This window comes from Gopherus flavomarginatus, chromosome 20 (genome assembly GCF_025201925.1).
Source record: "Gopherus flavomarginatus isolate rGopFla2 chromosome 20, rGopFla2.mat.asm, whole genome shotgun sequence".
Classification (NCBI taxonomy): domain Eukaryota; kingdom Metazoa; phylum Chordata; order Testudines; family Testudinidae; genus Gopherus; species Gopherus flavomarginatus.
This window is the reverse complement of record NC_066636.1, coordinates 3,531,435-3,551,268: the sequence shown is the minus strand read 5'-3', so window position 1 is coordinate 3,551,268 and position 19,834 is coordinate 3,531,435. Positions and strand designations below refer to the sequence as shown.

Genomic DNA, 19,834 nt, shown 5'->3' with positions numbered 1-19,834 from the left:
GTATTTCCTGGTCTGCAGAGGTTGGTTGATCTTGGTGTTCGGGAAGGGCCCAAGATTCCCTTCACCCGGGCAGCCTTAGCTCTGCATCAGAAATCAGTTTTGAGGCTGAATCAGGCTAATTGCAGGTTCTCTCCATCTGTGGTCTGGGTGGGATCTCGCTAGAGTCGTCCCCCATCTCCAGGACTGTCCCAGTGTCTCCAGGAATAACAAACCTTGAATGAACTATTCTGTCATGTGATGAAACCTCCAGGAACACGTCCCAGCCAAAGTGACAAGCCTGGATCTTGCTCTCTTTCCATCCCAGGTTTCCCTTCTCTGCAGCCCCTTATTCGTACCCTGCCCGCCCCGGCCAGTGCGAAGGGACAGCTGAAGTCATGACCTCCTCCCCATCTTTCATTTCTTCCCTCTTGCTCTCGTCGGTCCCTCACTTTCTCCCCTACCTGGGACAGGAAGGCTGGTCTGTGACCATCCCTATTTCCCATCTGGCTTTCCAGCAGCTCCCTCCCCTCTGAGGATTAGGCACCAGGGACCCCCCAGCCATGGTGCTTATCCGGATAGCAAGCGTCATCCTGGCTCTGCTCAGCTTGGTACTGCTGCTGGTGGCCCTGGTCTCAGACAACTGGGTGAAGGTTAATGAAGAAGAGGAGAGTCATCTTGGGCTGTGGAAGATCTGTGTGTCGCAGATTTGCATCTTGCATCTAACCAGAGTACCAGGTAAGGAAGCTGTGGGGCTGTCCCCAGCTCTGGGAGGGAAGTTGGGGTCTAGTGGTTAGAGCAGGGGGCTGGGAGCCAGGACTCCTGGGTTTTCTCTCCAGCTCTGAGGGGAGTGGGATCTAGTAGGTTAGAGTGGAGAGCTGGGAGTCCAGAGTCCTGGGTTCTCTCCCCGGCTCTGGGAGGGGCATGGGGTTTAGTGGGTTAGACCAGAGTGGAGGCTGGGAACCAGGACTCCTGGGTTTTTTCCCCAGCTTTGGGAGGAGGGTGTGGGGAGACAGGGGAGTGGCATCTAATGGATTAGAGCAGAGGGGCTGGGAGTCAGGTTCTCTCCCCAGCTCTCGGAGGGGACAGGGGAGTGGGGTCTAGTGGGTTAGACCAGAGTGAAGGCTGGGAACCAGGACTCCTGGGTTCTTTCCCCAGCTTTGGGGGGAGGGTGGGGGGAAACGGGGCATGAGGTCTAGTGGATTAGAGCAGAGGGGCTGGGAGTCAGGTTCTCTCCCCAGCTCTCGGAAGGGACAGGGGAGTGGGGTCTAGTGGGTTAGAGGGCTTGGAGTCAGGACTCCTGGGTTCTGTGCAGTTAATGATTTAACCCCTTCCCCACCCCACAGGTTTCTTCCACACCAGCAGGTTTTTCATGATCCTGGCCATGTTTGCCGGGTTTCTCTCCTTCTTCGCTCTCATCGCCTCCTTCTTTTGCTCCCACTTTCGCTCCGTGTCTCTTCTCCTGGTCTCCACCGTGGGCAGCTTCAGTGCAGGTACCGCCCCCACAGGGCCCCCTCCTCGCCGGCCACTCCCAGCCCCCGGGTCCCAGAGCTCTATGGATCCCCCCAGCCATCCCTGGGGAGATGCCCCTCTCGCCTGGGATCCTGCCCTGGGCTCTGCAGCTCTCCCTGGTGGCGGGCCGGGGCAGGGGCTGGGACTGAGCATGGGACACACTGATGGGTGTCCGTGCTGTTCCCTTTGGCCCTAGGTGTCTGCGCCATTATCGCGCTGGCCGTGTTCACCAATGGTGATTGCCAGCTCATCATGCCAGGAATCCTCTCCTACGGTTGGTCCTACGGCCTGGGCTGGCTGTCCTTCTTCCTGTATCTTGGAACTGGTGAGCGCCCCTAGGGCTCTGTGGGCTGAGATGCAACCACCTCTGGGGTGGGGCCGCTGGGGACCAGCTACACATAACATCACATGGGGATGGCTTGCCCACCACTGGGGTGCAGCCACCTCTGGGGCGGGGCAGCTGGGGACCAGAGAATGATGCTTCCATTGGTTCCATCACTGTCCTTAACCCATTTCTCTCCTCTGCCCCCCCCACCAGGTGCGGTAACGCTGCTCACCCCGGGATCCTCTTACAGTCGAGTGTGAGGCCCACACTACCCCCTAGGGATGGAGCTGGGAGCTGGCAGGGCTGGATGGAGCCTGCAGCGTCTTGGGGACGAACCCCGAGCAGGGTGTGTGAACTTGTGTGTGTGTGTGTGTGTGTGTGTGTGTGTGTGTCCTACTGCCCTCTGCTGGAGGGGATGAGCCCTGCTGTATGTATATGTCACTTTGGACTCCCATAAACCCCCATCGCAGCAATTACTCCCCTTCACATAGACCCCCCCCATCCTCCTCTTTCCTTCCCGGGGCACCTAGCCGAACCCCATTTCTTCCATGGAGATTAAAGGGCCTGTCCTCCAAGCCTTCTGTCTGGTGATTTCTGGCCCCTCAACAACACTCCCCATTCCCATCCCCACCATTCCCCTGGGATGAGTGTCAAAGACAGGCAGGACTCCTGGGTCCTCTCCCCAGCTCAGAAAGGGGAGCGGGGTCTAGTGGGTCAGAGCAGAAAATGGGGGTCAGGACTCCTGGGTTCTATTTCTAGTGCTGGGAGGATCAGGGAGACGACCAATGAGAGCAGGGGAGTCAGTTTGGCTCACATCAGCTCTGGGAGCTCACTCTCCGTTTCTGGGGGTGTCGGGGCTGCAATGTTATAAAACGCTCCCTGTCCAAAGTTGCTTCGTCGCTGACCCTGACCAGACTCCAGCAGGCTGAGGCCTCTCAGACGCTGACATCTGCAATGTCAGAGATGGAAGGGGTGGGCAGGGGGGTGACTCAAACAGGGAGAGGCCGGGGAAAGAGATGGGTGCGTAGCCAGGGTAAATCAGGGTCTGAGTAGATGGAGGGTTTTTTCCTTCTTTAGATACTAGTTTTTGAAATTACGTGGAAAATATCCCCCCAAATTCTTGCTTTTACATCTTGATCCATCTCCAAAATCATCCACATTTAGCCTTCTTTAAATTTCAGTCCTTCCCAAATTCACGGCAGAGATTTCACAGGGGTGGAGAAAGGTGACAGGCCGGCAAAAGAATTAATATTGGGAGCTCGGTGACTGCTAGCAGCTGGTAAATGTGAGCGGGAGCAGAGATCCCACTTGAAGAACCCTGCTGTGGAAAGCAGCTTAGAGCTAAGCAAAGAAGATTAGATTTTTACTGGTAAATGTCGGTAAAGTTTTATCTAATCCTTTCACGCCGCGCTGTAAGCTGCTTTCAACAACAGGGTTTTAACGCCGATTTCACTGTTCACACACAAACGGACGAGAAAGTATTTCCTCATCGGTATTAATCAAAGTTTACAGCCAGGCAAAGGAAAAAAACTGCTGACAAAAAATTTCTTTGAATCAAAATCCTGTCATTTGGACTTCTGAACTAGGCCTGTTACAAATGGAACAGGTCTGGTTTGTTCCTTGATGGCTGTCCCCTTTGTGTATTTTGCCACGTGATGTTGACAGTGGATATTGTAAAGAGTTATAAAGCTGTAGCTTCTAGAGCCCCAAGATCGACTGCCTTCAGATAAAATCACCGACTAACCGCCCCACAACGTCACGCGACTGACAGAGACACATTTTAACAAATGCTTAAAGAAAAACATGGTAAATTGTCCAGCAAAGTTTTTAAAAAGTAAACATGGAGTTCTGCTGAACAAGTTTCTATCTAGGCTTGGCAGAGAGGCATTTTTATCGGTGAACGTTGATGTAAAGGGGAGGAAAAATATCTCCCTTGATAATAATTGACATTTACAGAGTAAGTCAAACACCGTTTGAGAATGTCTCGGCGTTTGATTTCAGGATATTGACTTTGCATATGTGCACCAGCGACATTTGTGTTTTAAGGGTTAGAAAGCACCAACTTTTAGCATCTCAACAGCTGCTGTCAGGAAGTAATTCTTGGCCAACCTCGCTGTTCTCTGCTCCCCTCGCCCACGGGAAATCGATAAAAATCAGGAAAAAATTGTGAAAATTTCCAGGCATGAGAATTGGAAAAAAAAAAAAAAAAAAAAGCTTGAAAATAAACGTTGACCTTATCTGTTGAAATGATCAAGAAACAAATACTGAATCTTGCAGACCCTGGCTGTGATTCTGTCCCTGCCCATATGGGGGGACATAGACACAGGGCTGGAGAAGGACGGGGCCGAGGGCACTGTAGTAAGAGGAGCGATCACATATTCCGCCCCGCCGCCGTGCCCAGGGTGCGATCGCCCCCTACTGTCCCTGCCCCAGACTGATCGCAGGTCTGGACTGAGATATTCTGAGCAATTAGTGACCTTTCTATACCCCGGTGGCAGGGGTGGCACCCCCCACCCTCTGCAGCACAGCGCCCCCTAGTGCCACCTGGGGCATCGGGACCAGCCCTGACCGCCAAGGGAGAGCCCTCACCCTGCTCCCTGCAGCACAGCGCCCCCTAGTGCCACCTGGGGCATCGGGACCAGCCCTGACGGCCAAGGGAGAGCCCCCCCCCACTCCTTTCTTGTCTCCCATCTATGCCCAGATTGTGCCCGCCCCTGCTTAGCCAGAGAGAGGAAAGTGAAAGAACTCAGACGCTGCTAAACAACCTTCTGCAGCTGCACCAAAAGGGGGAAGTTTGGAGTCGCCCTTTAAGGTGCTCTGGGGCCCGGCTCCCTGCAGCTCGCCCCCAGGGGGACCCACAGAAATCTCACCCCCTCCTCCACTTCCCTTTTCACCCTCCAAAGCCGCCGGACTGATTGCTCAGCTCCCCCCAGCCAGACTGGCTGCGGGAACTGCGGCTGCAGGACGCACTATAAGGTAATTGCACCTTCTCCTGCTGGCTAGAGTGGGGGCTAGTGGTTAGAGCAGGGGGCTGGGAGCCAGGACTCCTGGGTTCTATCCATGCTTTGGGAGGGAACTGGAGTCTAGGGGTAATGGTGGGGGGCTAGGAGCTGGAGCTGGTGTAGGCTGGCTCTCCAGTGCTACGCGGGAAGAAAGGGACCTGTTTAGTGCTTGGAGGGGAGACCTGCAGGAAAACATGTACGGGGGCAGAGTGGAGGCGCTAGGGGGTGCTGGGTTGCAGGGGGTGAGGTGGGGGCATTAAGGGGCGCTGTGCTGAAGTGAGCAGGGTGGGGGCATTCTCCCTGGGCCGTCAAGGCTAACTCCAATGCCCCAGCATAGCGCTAGGGGGTGCTGTGCTGCAGGGTGTGGGCATTAGGGGGGTGCTAGGGGGCAGGGGCATATAATGCCAGTTCTCACACCCTGAGGCCACTCTCCCAGGTCCTCCCCCTCACTTTGGTTGGCTCAATGCCCAGAGGAAGTGGCAGCATCTCTGTGACAAAAATACTCCGGGCCAAGGCCCAGCCAGTGGCCCTTGACGCAGGGGAAACAGCTGCTCTGGCACCCTGCGCTGCTCGGAATTGGGGGAGGAGTGTTCCCAGGAGTCTTTGACCCCCATCACCCAAGTGGGGGATCAAACGTGAGGAGCATTTGACTCTGGACTGTGCCGTGCCTGGCCTGCAGCGATGCACAAAGCCTGACAGCTGCTGCACAGCTAGGGAAACTGAGGCACGGGGGTGACTTGGAGAGCCTCTCACACAAGTGGGCTCAGAGTTCTAGGCTCTTCAGCTGCTCTAACCACTAGATTCCACTCCCCACTCAGAGTTACAGATAGAACCCAGGAGTTCTGGCTTCCAGCCCCCACCCCCTAACCGATTAGAGGCATCCGGTCTGAGATCCCGGGGGGTGTGGGTGGGGTTGTACCAAGACCTATAATAACACAACCCAGCCCAGTGGGGTGTGTAACGGTCCCCATGCATTTAGCTGCCTAAACATGATGCCCTTTGCACCGCACCATGTGTGACAAACCCAACCGGCAGCTAGTGAGTTAGAACAGGGGGCTGGCAGCCAGAACACCTGGGTTCTCTCTCCAGCCCTGGGAGGGGAGCAGGGTCTAGTGGTTAGGGCAGGTAGCAGGTTCCCTGCAGTCTCCCCTCTAGCTGGTCTCTCTCCACTCCGGGTGGCTGATGTTGCTCTGCGTCATTGCAGGAACCAACCAGCCCTCTGCTCTTTCCTCTGCTCCCTGGTGCCACGGCCGCCCCAGGGTCACCATGAGGAATCTCGTCTGGTTGCTGTTCCTACCAGGTAAGGCCCCTTCGCCTCGCCCTGAATGTCTGGCTGCTTCACCCCCACAGAGCGCTGGGGTCAGGGGAGAAGGGACCCAGCCGGGGGGGAGGGGTCACAAGCTCAGAGGGAGGTTTTCCTATGTGAGATTTAGTCCTCTTGCGTCACACTAATGTGATCTAGTGATTGTCGGTGGGGGGTGGGCTGGGAATCAGGACTCCTGGGTTCTATCCCAGCTCTGGGAGGGAAGTGGGGTCTAGTGGCTTAGAGCTGGGAATCAGGAATCTTGGGTTCTTCCCAGTGTGCTGATGGGGAAACCGAGGCACAGAGCCATACCATGAGCGGAACAGGGAGTTTAGTGCTGGGAATCAAACCCCGATCCCCTGAGTCTCAGTTTGGCACTGGAAGCACCCAGCCAGCCTGCCCCTCACTGCCAAGTCTGTCACTCTGCTGCTTCCAGGCTTCCTGTGTCAATGTGACCCACCTGTCGAGGTCCCCGAGTCCCTGATAGCTTGGACGGGGGCCTGTCTGTCCATCCCGTGCCGCTATAAATCCTGTGTCGTGAACTCCATAAAGACAAAGAAATTGATCATCAGCTCCCTGACCTGGTACCTGAACCCTGTGTATGACTTGGAGAAGAAAGATTTTAATGGCACCGTCCTGTATAAACACAACGTCGCCATCAGCCCGGCCTTTGCAGGGCGCGTGAGGTTCCTGGGGGACCTGGAGAGAGATTGCAGCCTACAGCTGTCTGACCTGCGGGCCAGTGAGAACGGCTCATACGGGCTGAGACTGGTCGTCTCGAACCCTAGGAAACAGGAGGAGGAGAAGAAGTGGATGACTAAGATCAGTGTGAATGTGACGGGTAAGAGGGAAAGTCCTGGGATTCCTTGTAGGAACAGACTAAAGATTAATAGCCCAGCCCAGCCCATCCCCCTGCTCTAACCACTCAACCCCACTCCCCTCCCAGAGCTGGGGAGAGAACCCAGGAGTCCTGGCTCCCAGCCTCCCCAAACACTAGACCCCGCTCTGGTAGCAGCCATCACTGGGGATGCAGCTCAGTGCATCTGGGATGACATCCAGGCTGGATGTTCCTACTTTCTCCACCTCTGTCCCATCCATTTAATGAGGTAATGATTCTTGCTAAAGTCTGGGGCTACAGCCAGCCTTGAACTCCCCGTCTGCGTGAGAACAGCACTGACCTCTGCCAGTCGAGCTAAAGGAGATGGCTCCTTACCCAGCGGAAGCAGTAGGTTGGTATCCTCTGTGCTGCTCAGCAGAGCCTTTAGCAAAACAGAACAACAGTTTGGATAGAAAACTTCCAAGTCGTTTCTGTTTTGCTGTGTTTCTCCACATTTCTCCTGAAATATTTTACCCACAAACTTTGAATTTTTTAATTTAATTTTCCCACTTGCTTTTTGTTCCCTTTTCACCTCAAGTGCAGCACAAGGAATGATGTTGGGGGTTGGGTTTTGTTATTTCATGGTTTCTCTTTCCTCCGGGTGCCCCAGGGGAAGTCATCTCAGTTGTTGGTGCCTCAGTTTCCCCATCTGAAAATCAGAGAGAATAATCCTTTGCCTATTTCCACTGTGGTCTCTTTGGGGCAGGGACTGTCTCTCGCTGTGTCTGGGCAGCGCCCTGCACAACAGGGCCCAGATCACACCTGGGGCAGGGACTCTACCGTAACGTACCTAATGCAGTAGGAAGAGAGCCTGTGACGTGAGCCCTTGTATCAGAGGCCTGGTATGAGACAGGCCCTGCTCACAGCATGTGGCAAGAACAGGGCTGATCTTGCAGAGATTCACATTGCTAAGAAGTGCTAGGCACAGAGCACTCACGCAAACACAGCCCGATATTAAGTGGTACCAAGGAAGGTACAAAAACCTTCCCCCAGGATAAGGGGAACACACTGACCCCTCCTAACAGATCAGATCAGGCTGACAGTATGGAACTTGTTTATAGCAGGGTATAAAGATGTGTCTAAGGCTTTGTCTACACTAGGCACCTTTCAGCGACACAGCTGTGCCGCAACATCCCTGCTAAGAGGCGTGCAGTTAGCTGCTGTTTGTCGGCAGCAGAGAGCTCTCCTGCTGACAAAAAAATTCCATCCCCAAGGAGTGGCCGCGGCTTTGTCAGCGGGATAGCGCTCCTGCCCACAAAGCACTGTTCACACCAGCACTTTTCGTCGGTAAAACTTTTGTCATTCGGAAGGTGTGTGTTTTTTAACGTCCCTGCACAACAAAAGTTTTGCCAATGAAGTTCCAGTGTAGACACAGCCTCAGAGGGAGAAACTTTGGCCAGCTGAGAGTTCAGTGGAAAGTCTTGCCCCAAACTGAGCTGCGTCCATTGCTACTATCATGCTTTGTCGACGATAAACCTGGTCCAGTGCCTTTGTACCTTAACGGATCTTGTGGTCATTGGGCAGTTCACTGAAGGTGTCTGTGCAGAGCTGGGGCAGCACACAGAGAGAACATACACACACAGCCGAACATCTACCACCACCTAATAATAAAGTGTTCTCCATAATAACTTTCCCCTTTGCCTCCCTGACACAGGTTCGCCTCCAGCTCCTCAAATCAAAGCACCCAGCGAGCTCAGGGAGTCAATCCTGGCCCAGGCAGTTTGCTCCATAGCCTATTACTGCCCTGACTACCCCATAACCCTGACGTGGGTTGGTTTGAGGCATGAGACCCCTGAGCCCACCACAAGGACGGGCAGTGGAAGGACCGAGAACACACTGACTTTCACGCCCACCTGGCAGGACCATGGGACAAATGTAACCTGCCGGCTCAGCACCCGGGCTGGGACACTGAGCTCCGAGAGCAGCGTGGTGCTGGACGTGAAATGTGAGTGGGGGGATTTGAACTGAGTATCCTGGGTCTGACAGCACCACCCCACCAGCAGCTCTGGCACTGACCCATAAAATCTTGTACGGGCTGCAATTCCTGGGGGGCACCAGGGAGGTGGACTGGGGTCCAGCTGGGTGGAAACAGATTGGCCAATGGGGTGGGAGCTGACTGTATTTGAAGGAAGAGGGGGGCCGTCCTACTGGGCAGGGATGGACACGAAGGTCAGAGCCAGCGTCCCCTAAAGGGGAAAGGCCCAGTGTCCCATTTCCTGCCCCAAGTCTGGACAGTGTCCATATCTCAGCTGTTCACCTGCGTGTTGGTTTGCTTCAGATGCCCCTAAGGGAGTCCAGGTGAAAGCGACACCCGGAGAGATCATCCGAGAGGGAGACAGACTCGTGCTGATGTGCATAACCAATGGCAGCAACCCTCCCATCTTCACATATAACTGGTATAAGGACTCACAGCGGCTGCACCAGGGGCAGGAACAGAGGCTGGAGTTTGAAGCCAAGGGGGACGAGCATTCCGGTTCCTATGTCTGTGAAGCCGTCAATGAAATAAGCTCAATCCGATCCCCAACGCTGCAGATAGATGTCCAGTGTGAGTGTGGGGGCTGGGGCCAGACGGGAAGGCAAATTAAATGACCAATTTTCTGTTTTCTCCTTTTTGCCCCTGAATGAAATAAAATAAATTGTTCCAGCCTTTGCAGGTTTGTTTGTCTTTTTCTCCCAGCTCTGTGTGTGTGTGTGTGTGTGTGTGTGTGTGTGTGTGTGTGTGTGTGTGTGTGTGTGTGTAAAACTAAGTTTGTGGAACTGCCTGAGACTAGATACCACTGCTGAGCACAAGGAGGGGGGCTAAGAGAGGATGTTATTGTACTTCTCTAGACACGTGTGATGTGGACATCAGAGGAAGTGAAATAGGCAGGGCTTGTGGCATTCGAAAAGACAGGAACTGAAGTTAAAGGGGACTCTCCATTAGCTCTTAGCAGTATAAAGCCTATGACACACAGCATGGCAATTCTGGTTCCAGCCAGAAGACGGCAATTGCCTAATCTCACACACACAAAGGCAGATCTGACCCATTCCCTCCAGCAAGGGGAGTGCTTACATGCACAGAGCAGGATTCAACCCCTCCAGCAGGGGGCAGCAAGGAGACGGGTGTACACACACACAAACACACAAACACACACAGAGTTGGGAGAAAAAGACAAACAAACCTGCAAACACTGGAACAACTTATTTTATTTCACTCAGGGGCAAAAAAGAGAAAACAGAAAATTTGTCATTTAAAAAATGTGACGTTCTCCCGCCCCTTCCCAAATTGGCCCATTTTGAAGCAGAAGTGACTTGGCTGTTTCAAACGTTTGAAAGTTTTTTCAACCTATCACCTTTCGGAAGAGTCAGAGAGCATCTTGCTCCTGAATGAATTCGGTGGGCCACACCTGGTCCATGGCATTTGCAGAAAAAACAATGTGTGATGCAAGAAGAACATTTGCTTTTGGGGTGAAATGTCCCGGATTGTGCTAAAAAACCCACAGACCAAAAAACACTTTCCTTCTCCCCGCCCCCGCAGCTTTTGGAGGTTTTGCCACAGACAGATAATTTGTTTCACTGGACAATTGGTTTGTTAGGTGTTCACAGAGTAACTAAGTTCAGTTTGTTCTCTGCCACTGGACTCCCAAAGTGACCTTGGTCAAATCACTTAGGGTTTCCCACGGAATAACCCATTTAAGTCAGGAACTTTTTATTCCCCAGACGCCCCAAAAGACGTGCGTGTGGAACTGGTGACAGGCTCTCAGATCCAGGAAGGGAACACGGTTGTGCTCAGCTGCTCCTGCAGGGCTCATCCGCCCATCAGCAGCTACACATGGTACAGAAACGGGCAGCACATCCCAGAACAAACCCAGCAGGAGCTTCGCTTCGACAAGATCCATCCCAACCAGTCCAGTTCCTACCACTGCAAGCCTCAGAACAGAGTTGGGATGTCGGAGTCGCCAGCCATTACAGTCGACGTACAGTGTGAGTAGCCAGGGGACCAGCAGGGGGCACTGCAGCTGGGTGGGGTATCCAGGATCTGCACTCCAGCTTGGCAGGGCAGAGCCTGCATGAATCCTGGAGGGGCAGGAACTTTAGCCTTCCTCTAGGACCTCTTTCCTGCCTCTGAAGAGGCATTGGTGTGAACGGTGGGATCCCATTATGTACCTCAGCATCCAGGGTATCTGTGCACGAGAGGGATACTCTCCTCCTCCTGCTTCACAGAGCTCCCAGTTGGCACAGGGCCTCAACACAGCAGGGCTGAGAGTTAACACCCCTTTGGGATGGCTCCCCCCTCTCCAAGCAACAAGCTCAGACTGTCTGCAGACTCAGGCACACTCAGGGCAGCTCCCTCCTCTCCAAGCGACAGACTCAGATTCTCTGCAGACCCAAGCAGTCTTGCTCTGTCAGTCGCACTTGGGGCAGCTCTCTCTGTGACAGGTTTCCCCCAGGGTGCCACTTGGAACTGGGGTATCACTGAGCCCATCTGACCCACCAACCTGGTCTCCCTGTCACCCTGTGGGGCTGTGATCAGTTGCCAAGCTCCTCAAGCCTGGTCTTTCACCAGCCTACACACAGGTAGGGATGCACTGAGCTGCAGCTTCACGCACACGTGCTGAGATCAGCTCCACACAGGAAGGCTCCACTAAGGCACCTCTCCATTGCTAAGGCACGTGCCCCCCTCTGGAGTGTAAACCCCAAATGATACCGTCTTGCACTGCACAGGGAAATGTCCAGCATAAGCTCAGAAAAGTCGCCCCCTCCCTCAATGTGGTGAGAGAGATGCAACAGCTTTCTGCCCCCAGCTATAATTCCCACACACTGATTTTAGGCAAAACCAAAACAAGTTTGTTAACTACAAAAGACAGATGTTAAGTGATTATAAGTGACAGCAAACAGCTCAAAGCTAGTAAATAAACAAAACCACAAACCGAGCTGAACACAGTAGATAGGTAGGATATGAATTAGCAAATTCTCACGCTGAGTGATAAACAGGCTGGCAGATTCTTAAGGCACAAGTTGCCTCGGCTTTCCCAGGTTTTCATACACAGGCTAAACATCCTTCCAGCCTGGGACCATCACTTCCCACAGTTCAATCCTTGCCCTTCAGGTGTTTCCAGGTGTGGTGTTGTCGGGAGAGTGAGGTACCATCATTCCCCCACTTGTATATCTTCTTCTCACTTGCTGGAAAGCTCTTTTGCTGTGACCATTGTGCAGTGCTATCTCTGAGAGGTTTCCATTGCACACAGCTCCTGGGGTGATCCTTGGGCTTGTCTGCATTTCCTCAATAAGCCATTACCATTGTTTGGCCTTGTTACTCTTGTACCTGAAATGCTGCTTGTGGGTGTTTTCAGTCTCACAACATGTTTCAGTAACACATACAAAGCCAAACTTCATAACTCCACATACGACGATAGCACATACAATCCAATGAGATATTAATGTCTAGCAGATCAAGACTTTTAACATGATACCTCACAAGGAATACTTTGTACAAAACATATCCTAATTACATGACAGTGGTGACTATTGGGGTGCCAGGGTGTCACACCCTCCTCTCCCAGCAATGAGCTCAGGCTCTCTGCTGACTCAGGCAGGTATCTGCTACACTCAGGCAGCTCCCTCCTTTTTATTTCCTGCCTATAATCCTCCCCCTCCAAACACTGAGACACACCCTGATCTCGATTCTTTTCCAGACCCCCCCAAGGAGGTACGAATCACTCTTGAAAACCTCCAGCTCATCCGGGAAGGCGACGCGGTGACGCTGAACTGCTCCGTGGGCAAAAGTAACCCCCCGGTGACCAAGTACACATGGTACAAGGATAACAGCCAGTATCAGGAGACCCAGGAGAGCATCCTGACCTTCCCTGCCACAAAGGAGCGGTCCGGTAGCTACAGCTGTGAGGCTCAGAACGCAATCGGCTATAGACAGTCTCCGCCTGTCTCAGTGGATGTGCAGTGTAAGTAATCGCCTCCTGGCTTCTCAGGCAAAATCCTCTTGGAATTTTCCACTGCAAAATGTTGATAAAAAATATCGTTTTGTTCTTCCAGCTCGACATTTTTATTCCCTTGGTGCTTTTCGAAGAGCAAAACAATTCAGTTTTCTCCCCTCAGAAAAAATGGTCTTTGTCTCTCATTATTTAGCCTTTTACATTTTGTTCATGCTTTTCTAATGAGAAAAGCGACTTAACCCCCCCTTACCCCCACCCTTTATTTTCTAACAGAAGAGTAGGGGTGAAAAGCAATCCAAATTGTATGTTGGTTGCACTGTGTGGCCTTTTCTCATTATTATTATTATTGTTATTATTATAAAGTCTTTTTCACACTTTCCAATGGGAAAGTGACTTTTTAAAAAAATTTCTGCCTGATTATCCACTGGAAAAGGGAGACAAAAAGTTTGAAAAGACGTGGTTTCTCTCGCCACTTAGCCTTTCCAAAAACTGAAAATAATTTTGTCTGCTTTTTCCTGGCTTTCTCCATTTTATTGTGACTGAAAAAGCGTGCAAAAACATTTTGAAAAGTGTTATTTACGCTCATGATTTAGCTTTTTATTTAAAAATATATTTTTCATGGCTTAATTTACTTTATTTTTCACTGGAACAGTATCAGAAAAGTTTTGAAAAGGGTTATTTTGTCTCACTATATAGTGGGTTTTATTAAAAAACAACAACCCCTTTTTATACTTTCCAGGGAGGAAAGTGACTTTTTGGACTTTGTTCCACTGAAAAAATAGAGGAAAAAGTGTTTTTTTAATGTTTAGAAATGACCAGAAAGTGTTTCTCCCATAATTTATCTCCCTCTTTTACCCCTTCCCAGCTTTTTCCAGTGAATAACTTAACAATGGTGAGAACTTCACCACAATCTCACAACCAAAACTTGTCCAAAATCGTAAAAGAAATGATTCCCCCCTCCCCCCAAAATGTTATATTTAGAATATTTTTTTCAACCAATTTTTTGTTGTCAGAAATGATGTTGTTCCCTGTGAGACAAATCTTTTGGGGGTGAACCCCCAGTTTTCTGGCAAAAATAGATCTGCTGAAAAACTGTCTGGCAGGTCTGGTTGTCATCTCAGGGGCGTTGGGGGGGATCCCTGAATCTAAGCTGGGCTAGACACGCCTGGCTCACGGAGGGAACACTGCCGTGGGAAGCGCTTACAAGCAGAGCACCAGAAGGAGCCCAGCTGGATTGGACTCTCGTCCCGTCGGCCTTAGGGTCACACAGTGCGTGGACACGAGGCCTTCCTGGGTGATGGAGACAGAGAACTGAAGGAGCAGAGCTCTTGAACTTTGTCCCACCTGTAAAGCTAAGCAGGGAGAGGCTGGCCCACGAGGCCGTGTGATCAGGGCCACCGAGAGCGGCTTCTGGCCCCGTTGAAAATTTTTTTCGGGCCCCTCAGCAAGGGTGGACCGGCTAAACAGGGCCAATGGGGGGGAAGCCGGGCCTTGGGCCCCCTTTCAAACCGCTGGGCCCCAGTAATTTGTACCGGCTCCCCCATTGGCCCTGCGTGTGATCTTTGGGTCACTAGGCTCCTGTTGTACCTCTGAAGCTCAGCAGGATCAGGAGGGGCCAGTGGCTGGAAGGGAACCCAGAGGAGTGGTATGGGAAGCTGTAATGGTCTGGCCTTTAAAATCTAGATAGCATCAGACCCCAGCCATGGGCCGTCACTCCATTGGGGTCAGTGAGCCAGATCCCAGCCGGGGTCAATGGGCCAGATCCCAGCGGGGGTCAGTGGGCCAGATCCCAGCGAGGGTCAATGGTCCAGATCCCAGCGGGGGTCAGTGAGCCAGATCCCAGCCGGGGTCAATGGGCCAGATCCCAGCCGGGGTCAGTGAGCCAGATCCCAGCCGGGGTCAGTGAGCCAGATCCCAGCCGGTGTCAATGGGCCAGATCCCAGCGGGGGTCAGTGGGCCAGATCCCAGCTGGGGTCAGTGGGTCAGATCCCAGCAGGGGTCAATGGTGCAGATCCCAGCTGGGGTCAGTGAGCCAAATCCCAGCCGGGGTCAATGGGCCAGATCCCAGCTGAATTCAGTGAGCCAGATCCCAGCAGGGGTCAGTGGGCCAGATCCCAGCGGGGGTCAGTGGGCCAGATCCCAGCTGGGATCAATGGGCCAGATCCCAGCAGGGGTTCAATGGGCCAGATCCCAGCTGGGGTCAATGGGCCAGATCCCAGCTGGGGGTCAATGGGCCAGATCCCAGCGGGGGTCAGTGGGCCAGATCCCAGCGGGGGGTCAATGGGCCAGATCCCAGCTGGGGTCAATGGGCTGGCTGCCCGGGGCTCTCAGGGTGCTGTGCGTCTTTCTGCAGATGTGCCCCAACACGTTGCCGTGGTGCGGCAGCCATCAGGGTTCATCAAGGAGGGCGAGACCGTGACCCTGGAGTGCTCCGTGGGCCGCGCCAACCCCTCTGCCCTGCGCTACGCCTGGTACAAGGACGAGGAACGGCAGGGCGAGAACTCCAAGAGGCTGCAGCTGGCGGCCGTGATGTCGGCTGATTCAGGCCAGTACCGGTGTGAGGCTAAGAACGACGTGGGCAGCACCCATGCTGAGCCCATCCCGCTGGACGTCTGGTGTAAGTAACCCACCCCTAGAGCTGGGGAGAGAATGCAGGAGTCCTGACTCACAGAAACTGCCCCCTCCACACACTGTAACCACTAGACTCCACTCCCCTCCCAGAACTGAGGAGAGAACCCAGGAGTCCTGGCTCCCAGCCCCCCACTCTAACCCGTGGCACTGGCTCTCTCTCCAGACGGCCCCCGGGATGTACAGCTGTCCGTGGCCCCGCAGGGGAAGATTGTGGAGGGGATGGAGGTGATGCTGCGGTGCTGGGCCGATGCCCGCCCGCCCGTGCTGGGCTACGACTGGTACCGGGATGGCCAACTGCAGCAGCGGCAGGAGCGGCAGAGCCAGGCCGTGCTGAGCATCCTGGCTGTGAAGGTCAAGGCATCCGGGCACTACCACTGTCGGGCCAGAAACCAGATCTCCTACGGGGAATCCTCGCCTATCCTCCTTACTGTCTACTGTAAGAGGCCTGTGGGCTGGTGCCCCTCAGTCCCAACCCGCAGCCCCTGCTAGCCCAGCACTGGGCTCACCCTACCCCCAGCTCTGCTGGTGCCCCTCAATCCTGAGCTGCTCTAACCACTGGCCCCCACTCCCGTGCCCCCCATTCCTTGCTCTCTGTTTTTTGCAGTCAGCTCCATGACTATAGCCAAGAACTCTGCTCTAGGGGTCGGCGTGGTGGTAGCGTTTATCACCCTGCTGTTGGCGCTGGTCTTCACCCTTAAGCGATGGTAAGCAGAAACCTCCCCTCACCCCCAACCCGGACATCCCCAATCCCCAGGGATCAGCACCCACGGAGCCAAGCAGCCTGACCACTGCGACAGGCTCATGCAACTGGGAAACTCCCACCTCCCCTGCCCTGACCACTAGACCCCACTCCCCTCCCAGAGCCAGAGGTAGAACCCAGGAATCCTGGCTCTTGACCCTGGTCCACATTGTCATTGCAGGAGGAAGCGGCGTCTTCCCGAGCTGGTTGTGGCACCTCTGGGCAGGCGAAGGCGATCGTTCTTTGTGAGAGATTTTTGATAGGGGGCGCTGTGCTGCCGGGGGCGGGGTGGGGGGCTCTCCCCTGAGACAGGGCTGGCCCCAATGCCCCAGGGCGGCACTAGGGGACACTGTGCTGCAGGGCGTTTCCCTATAGCAGATCAGAGTTGAATTTCTAGTCCTGAGCCCTTGGGGTCATTAAAGATTCCTGAGACCATTCCCTAAACTTTAGGACATCAAACCCAGCGTGTGGGCGAAACCCCAGCGTGGGAAATTCTGTTCTGCCTCTGCCAAGCCCTCTCAGACGTTACAAGAAGAAAGAGGATTTTTCTTCACTTCTCATCCTAAACTTGTGGCATCACTGAGCGGCTGTTCCTCAGCTGCCCCGCCCCAGAAGTGGCTGCATCTCAGCACTGGCCAAGTCATCCCTATGTGGTGTTATGTGCAGCTGTTCCCCAGAGGCCCTACCCCAGAGGTGGCTGCATCTCAGTGCTGGGCGAGCCATCCCCATGCGGCGTTATGTGCAGCTGTTCCCCAGATGCGGCTGCATCTCAGTGCTGGGCGAGCCATCCCCATGCGGTGTTATGTGCAGCTGTTCCTCAGCTGCCCCGCCCCAGAGGTGGCTGCATCTCGGTGCTGGGTGAGGCATCCCCATGCACTCAATGGAATGTTTTGTCTCTCTCTCAGCCTAGGAGACGGGAACCTTTGAAAACCCAGCGGCCCGCCAGCTCAGTGGGGTGCCTGAATGGAGTATCCGGAGATGCTGTCAATTATGCTACACTCCAGTTCCCACCCAGTCACCTCCAAGGGCCAACTGCCCCTGCCAGGTACAAAGGAAAGGAACCAGGGGAGCAGAAATGAGTTTCCCTGCCCCTATATGGAGTCCTGGCTTCTCCCAGAGCTGGAGAGAGAACCCAGGAGTCCTGCTTCTCCCAGGAGTGGAGAGGGAACCCAGGAGTCCTGGCTGCTTCTCATCAGAGCTGTCGATTTTCTCCCAGTGTGCCAGGAAACTCAAGGCAGCGAGTGAAGCTAGGGCCCCCGGATGAAACTGTTATTTACAGTGTGGTGAAGAAACCCCACCTGCCACCCAAGGTACCAGCCTGGGGCTACCCTGGGTCCCCCAGAGCCCTGTCACTTCAGAGCCTGTGTCCTCGGGGCCCCTTAACTGTGATGCTTGGGCAATGCCCATCTGTTGCTGAGTGAGGGGCACCGGCAGAGCTGGGAGGGGGAAACCCAGGGCTGGGATCGCAGGGGCTGTGGGTCGGGAGTGAGGGGCACCGGCAGGGCTTGGGAAGGAGCCCAGGGTGGGATCACAGGGGCTCTGGGTTGGGATTGAGTGGCACCAACTGGGCTGTGTGTGTGAGGGGAGCCCAGGGCTGGGCTAGCAGGGGCTGTGGGTCGGGAGTGAGGGGCACCAGCAGAGCTGGGGGGAGGAGCCCAGAGCTGGGCTAGCAGGGGGCTGTGGATTGGGAGTGAGGGGCACTGGCAGAGCTGGGGGTGAGGAAAGCCCAGGGCTGGGCTGGCAGGGGGCTGTGGGTCAGGCGTGAGGGGCACCAACTGAGCTGGGGGGTGGGGAGCCCAGGGCTGGGCTGATGGGGGGCTGCGGTTCGGGAGTGAGGGGCACCGGCAGGGCTGGGGGGGAGCCCAGGGCTGGGCTGGCAGGGGCTGCGGTTCGGGAGTGAGGGGCACTGTCAGGGCTGGGTGGGAGCCCAGGGCTGGGATTGCAGGGGCTGCGGTTCGGGAGTGAGGGGCACTGTCAGGGCTGGGTGGGAGCCCAGGGCTGGGCTGCTGGGGGGCTGCGGTTCGGGAGTGAGGGGCACCGGCAGGGCTAGGGGGGAGCCCAGGGCTGGGCTGATGGGGGGCTGCGGTTCGGGAGTGAGGGGCACCGGCAGGGCTGGGGGGGAGCCCAGGGCTGGGATCGCAGAGGTGATGGGACTGTATCGTACTAGATATGCGGCTAAGACACCCAGGCATAGCAGGCTGGACAGATTGTTTTTCTGCCTCTAGTTCCCTTTTCGTGTCTCTCACGTGACTTAGAATAAACTTTTGCTCTCAAAATAAAATCATCAGTTGAGATAAGATAAAAATACCCTGCCCTTCCCCCGAGCAGCTGGAATCGAAACCAGCCATGAACACCCTGGGGAGCTTGCAACGGGCCTATTATGTCTTGAGGCATCTTCATTTAACATCAGATCTCCTCAGGCAGCGCGGGTTGGGGGGCAGTGCTGGGCTCGCAGGGGGCTGCAGGTCGGGAGTGAGGGACACCAGCTGAGCTGGGGGGTGGGGAGCCCAGTGCTGGGCTCGCAGGGGGCTGTGGGTTGGGAGTGAGGGCAGGGCCGGCGCTTCCGTTGAGGCCAACTAGGCAATCACCTAGGGCGCCAGGATTTTCGGGGGGCGTCATTTTGCCAGGGGGGCGGCAGGCGGCTCCGGTGGAGCTGCCGCAGTCGTGCCTGTGGAGGGTCCGTTGGTCCGCGGCTCCGGTGGACCTCCCACAGGCACGGCTACGGCAGCTCTACCGGAGCCGCGGGAGCGGCGCGCGGGGCGGCGAAATGGCCGTGCACCTAGGGCGCGAAAAACTCTAGTGCTGGTCCTGAGTGAGGGGCACCGGTAGAGCTGGGGGTGGAGAGCCCAGGGCTGGGCTCACAGGGGGCTGTGGGTCAGGAGTGAGGGGCACCGACTGAGCTGGGGGGTAGGGAGCCCAGGGCTGGGCTCACAGGGGGCTGTGGGTCAGGAGTGAGGGGCCCGGACTGAGCTGGGGGGTGGGGAGCCCAGGGCTGGGCTGGCAGGGGCTGCGGGTCGGGAGTGAGGGGCACCAGCAGAGCTGGGGGTGGGGAGAGTCCAGGGCCAGGCTAGCAGGGGGCTGCGGGCTGCAAGCTGGGGGGGTCCCAGCAGGCGGTGCTGGGGGCTGATGTCTGTAGCTGTCCCTCTCTGACCCCCACCTGCCTTCCCAGGGCGAAGCGAAGGGCGACTACGAGAATGTGGGGGCCCGGCTGGAGGAGGAGGAGGAGGAGGAGCTAAACTACTGCACCCTGGTGCTGCCCCCGCGCACCCGGGCCCCACGTGGCCGTTGGGAATCCGAGTCGGACTCGGAGTCGGAGGCGAGTGTGCAGTACGCGGCCCTGAGGCACTGACCTTCCCTGGATGGGGCCGGCTCCCCGCTGGCCACAGAGCCCAGCCACGGACCCACGGAGCCCAGCCATGGACCTATGGAGCCTGGCTACAGACCCATATAGAGCCCAGCCACGGACCCACGGAGCCCGGCCATATAGCCATAGAGCCCAGCCACGGACCCACGGAGCCCAGCCATGGACCTATGGAGCC

At 55.3% G+C, this 19,834-nt stretch overlaps 2 protein-coding genes across 3 annotated transcripts; both read left to right on the top strand.

Annotated features, from left to right (window-relative positions):
- Window positions 1-405: 405 nt before the first annotated feature.
- LOC127037990 (protein NKG7-like) lies at window positions 406-2,177 on the top strand. The gene is made up of 4 exons (XM_050930311.1): window positions 406-714; window positions 1,323-1,469; window positions 1,685-1,813; window positions 2,027-2,177. The coding sequence occupies exons 1-4, from the start codon at window positions 540-542 to the stop codon at window positions 2,071-2,073; spliced, it is 498 nt and encodes a 165-aa protein (XP_050786268.1). The 5' UTR covers window positions 406-539; the 3' UTR covers window positions 2,074-2,177.
- A 2,387-nt stretch (window positions 2,178-4,564) lies between these two features.
- LOC127037940 (B-cell receptor CD22-like) lies at window positions 4,565-19,644 on the top strand. Of its 2 annotated transcripts, XM_050930143.1 has the most exons (14): window positions 4,565-4,789; window positions 6,020-6,115; window positions 6,555-6,959; window positions 8,650-8,940; window positions 9,274-9,540; window positions 10,695-10,958; window positions 12,671-12,934; window positions 15,279-15,542; window positions 15,720-15,992; window positions 16,161-16,260; window positions 16,477-16,540; window positions 17,201-17,340; window positions 17,512-17,605; window positions 19,465-19,644. In XM_050930143.1, the coding sequence occupies exons 2-14, from the start codon at window positions 6,082-6,084 to the stop codon at window positions 19,642-19,644; spliced, it is 2,640 nt and encodes an 879-aa protein (XP_050786100.1). In that variant the 5' UTR covers window positions 4,565-4,789; window positions 6,020-6,081. The 2 variants fall into 2 exon arrangements, with proteins under 2 accessions (XP_050786100.1, XP_050786099.1); XM_050930142.1 differs by lacking the exon at window positions 4,565-4,789 and having other exon boundaries at window positions 5,794-6,115.
- Window positions 19,645-19,834: the final 190 nt, after the last annotated feature.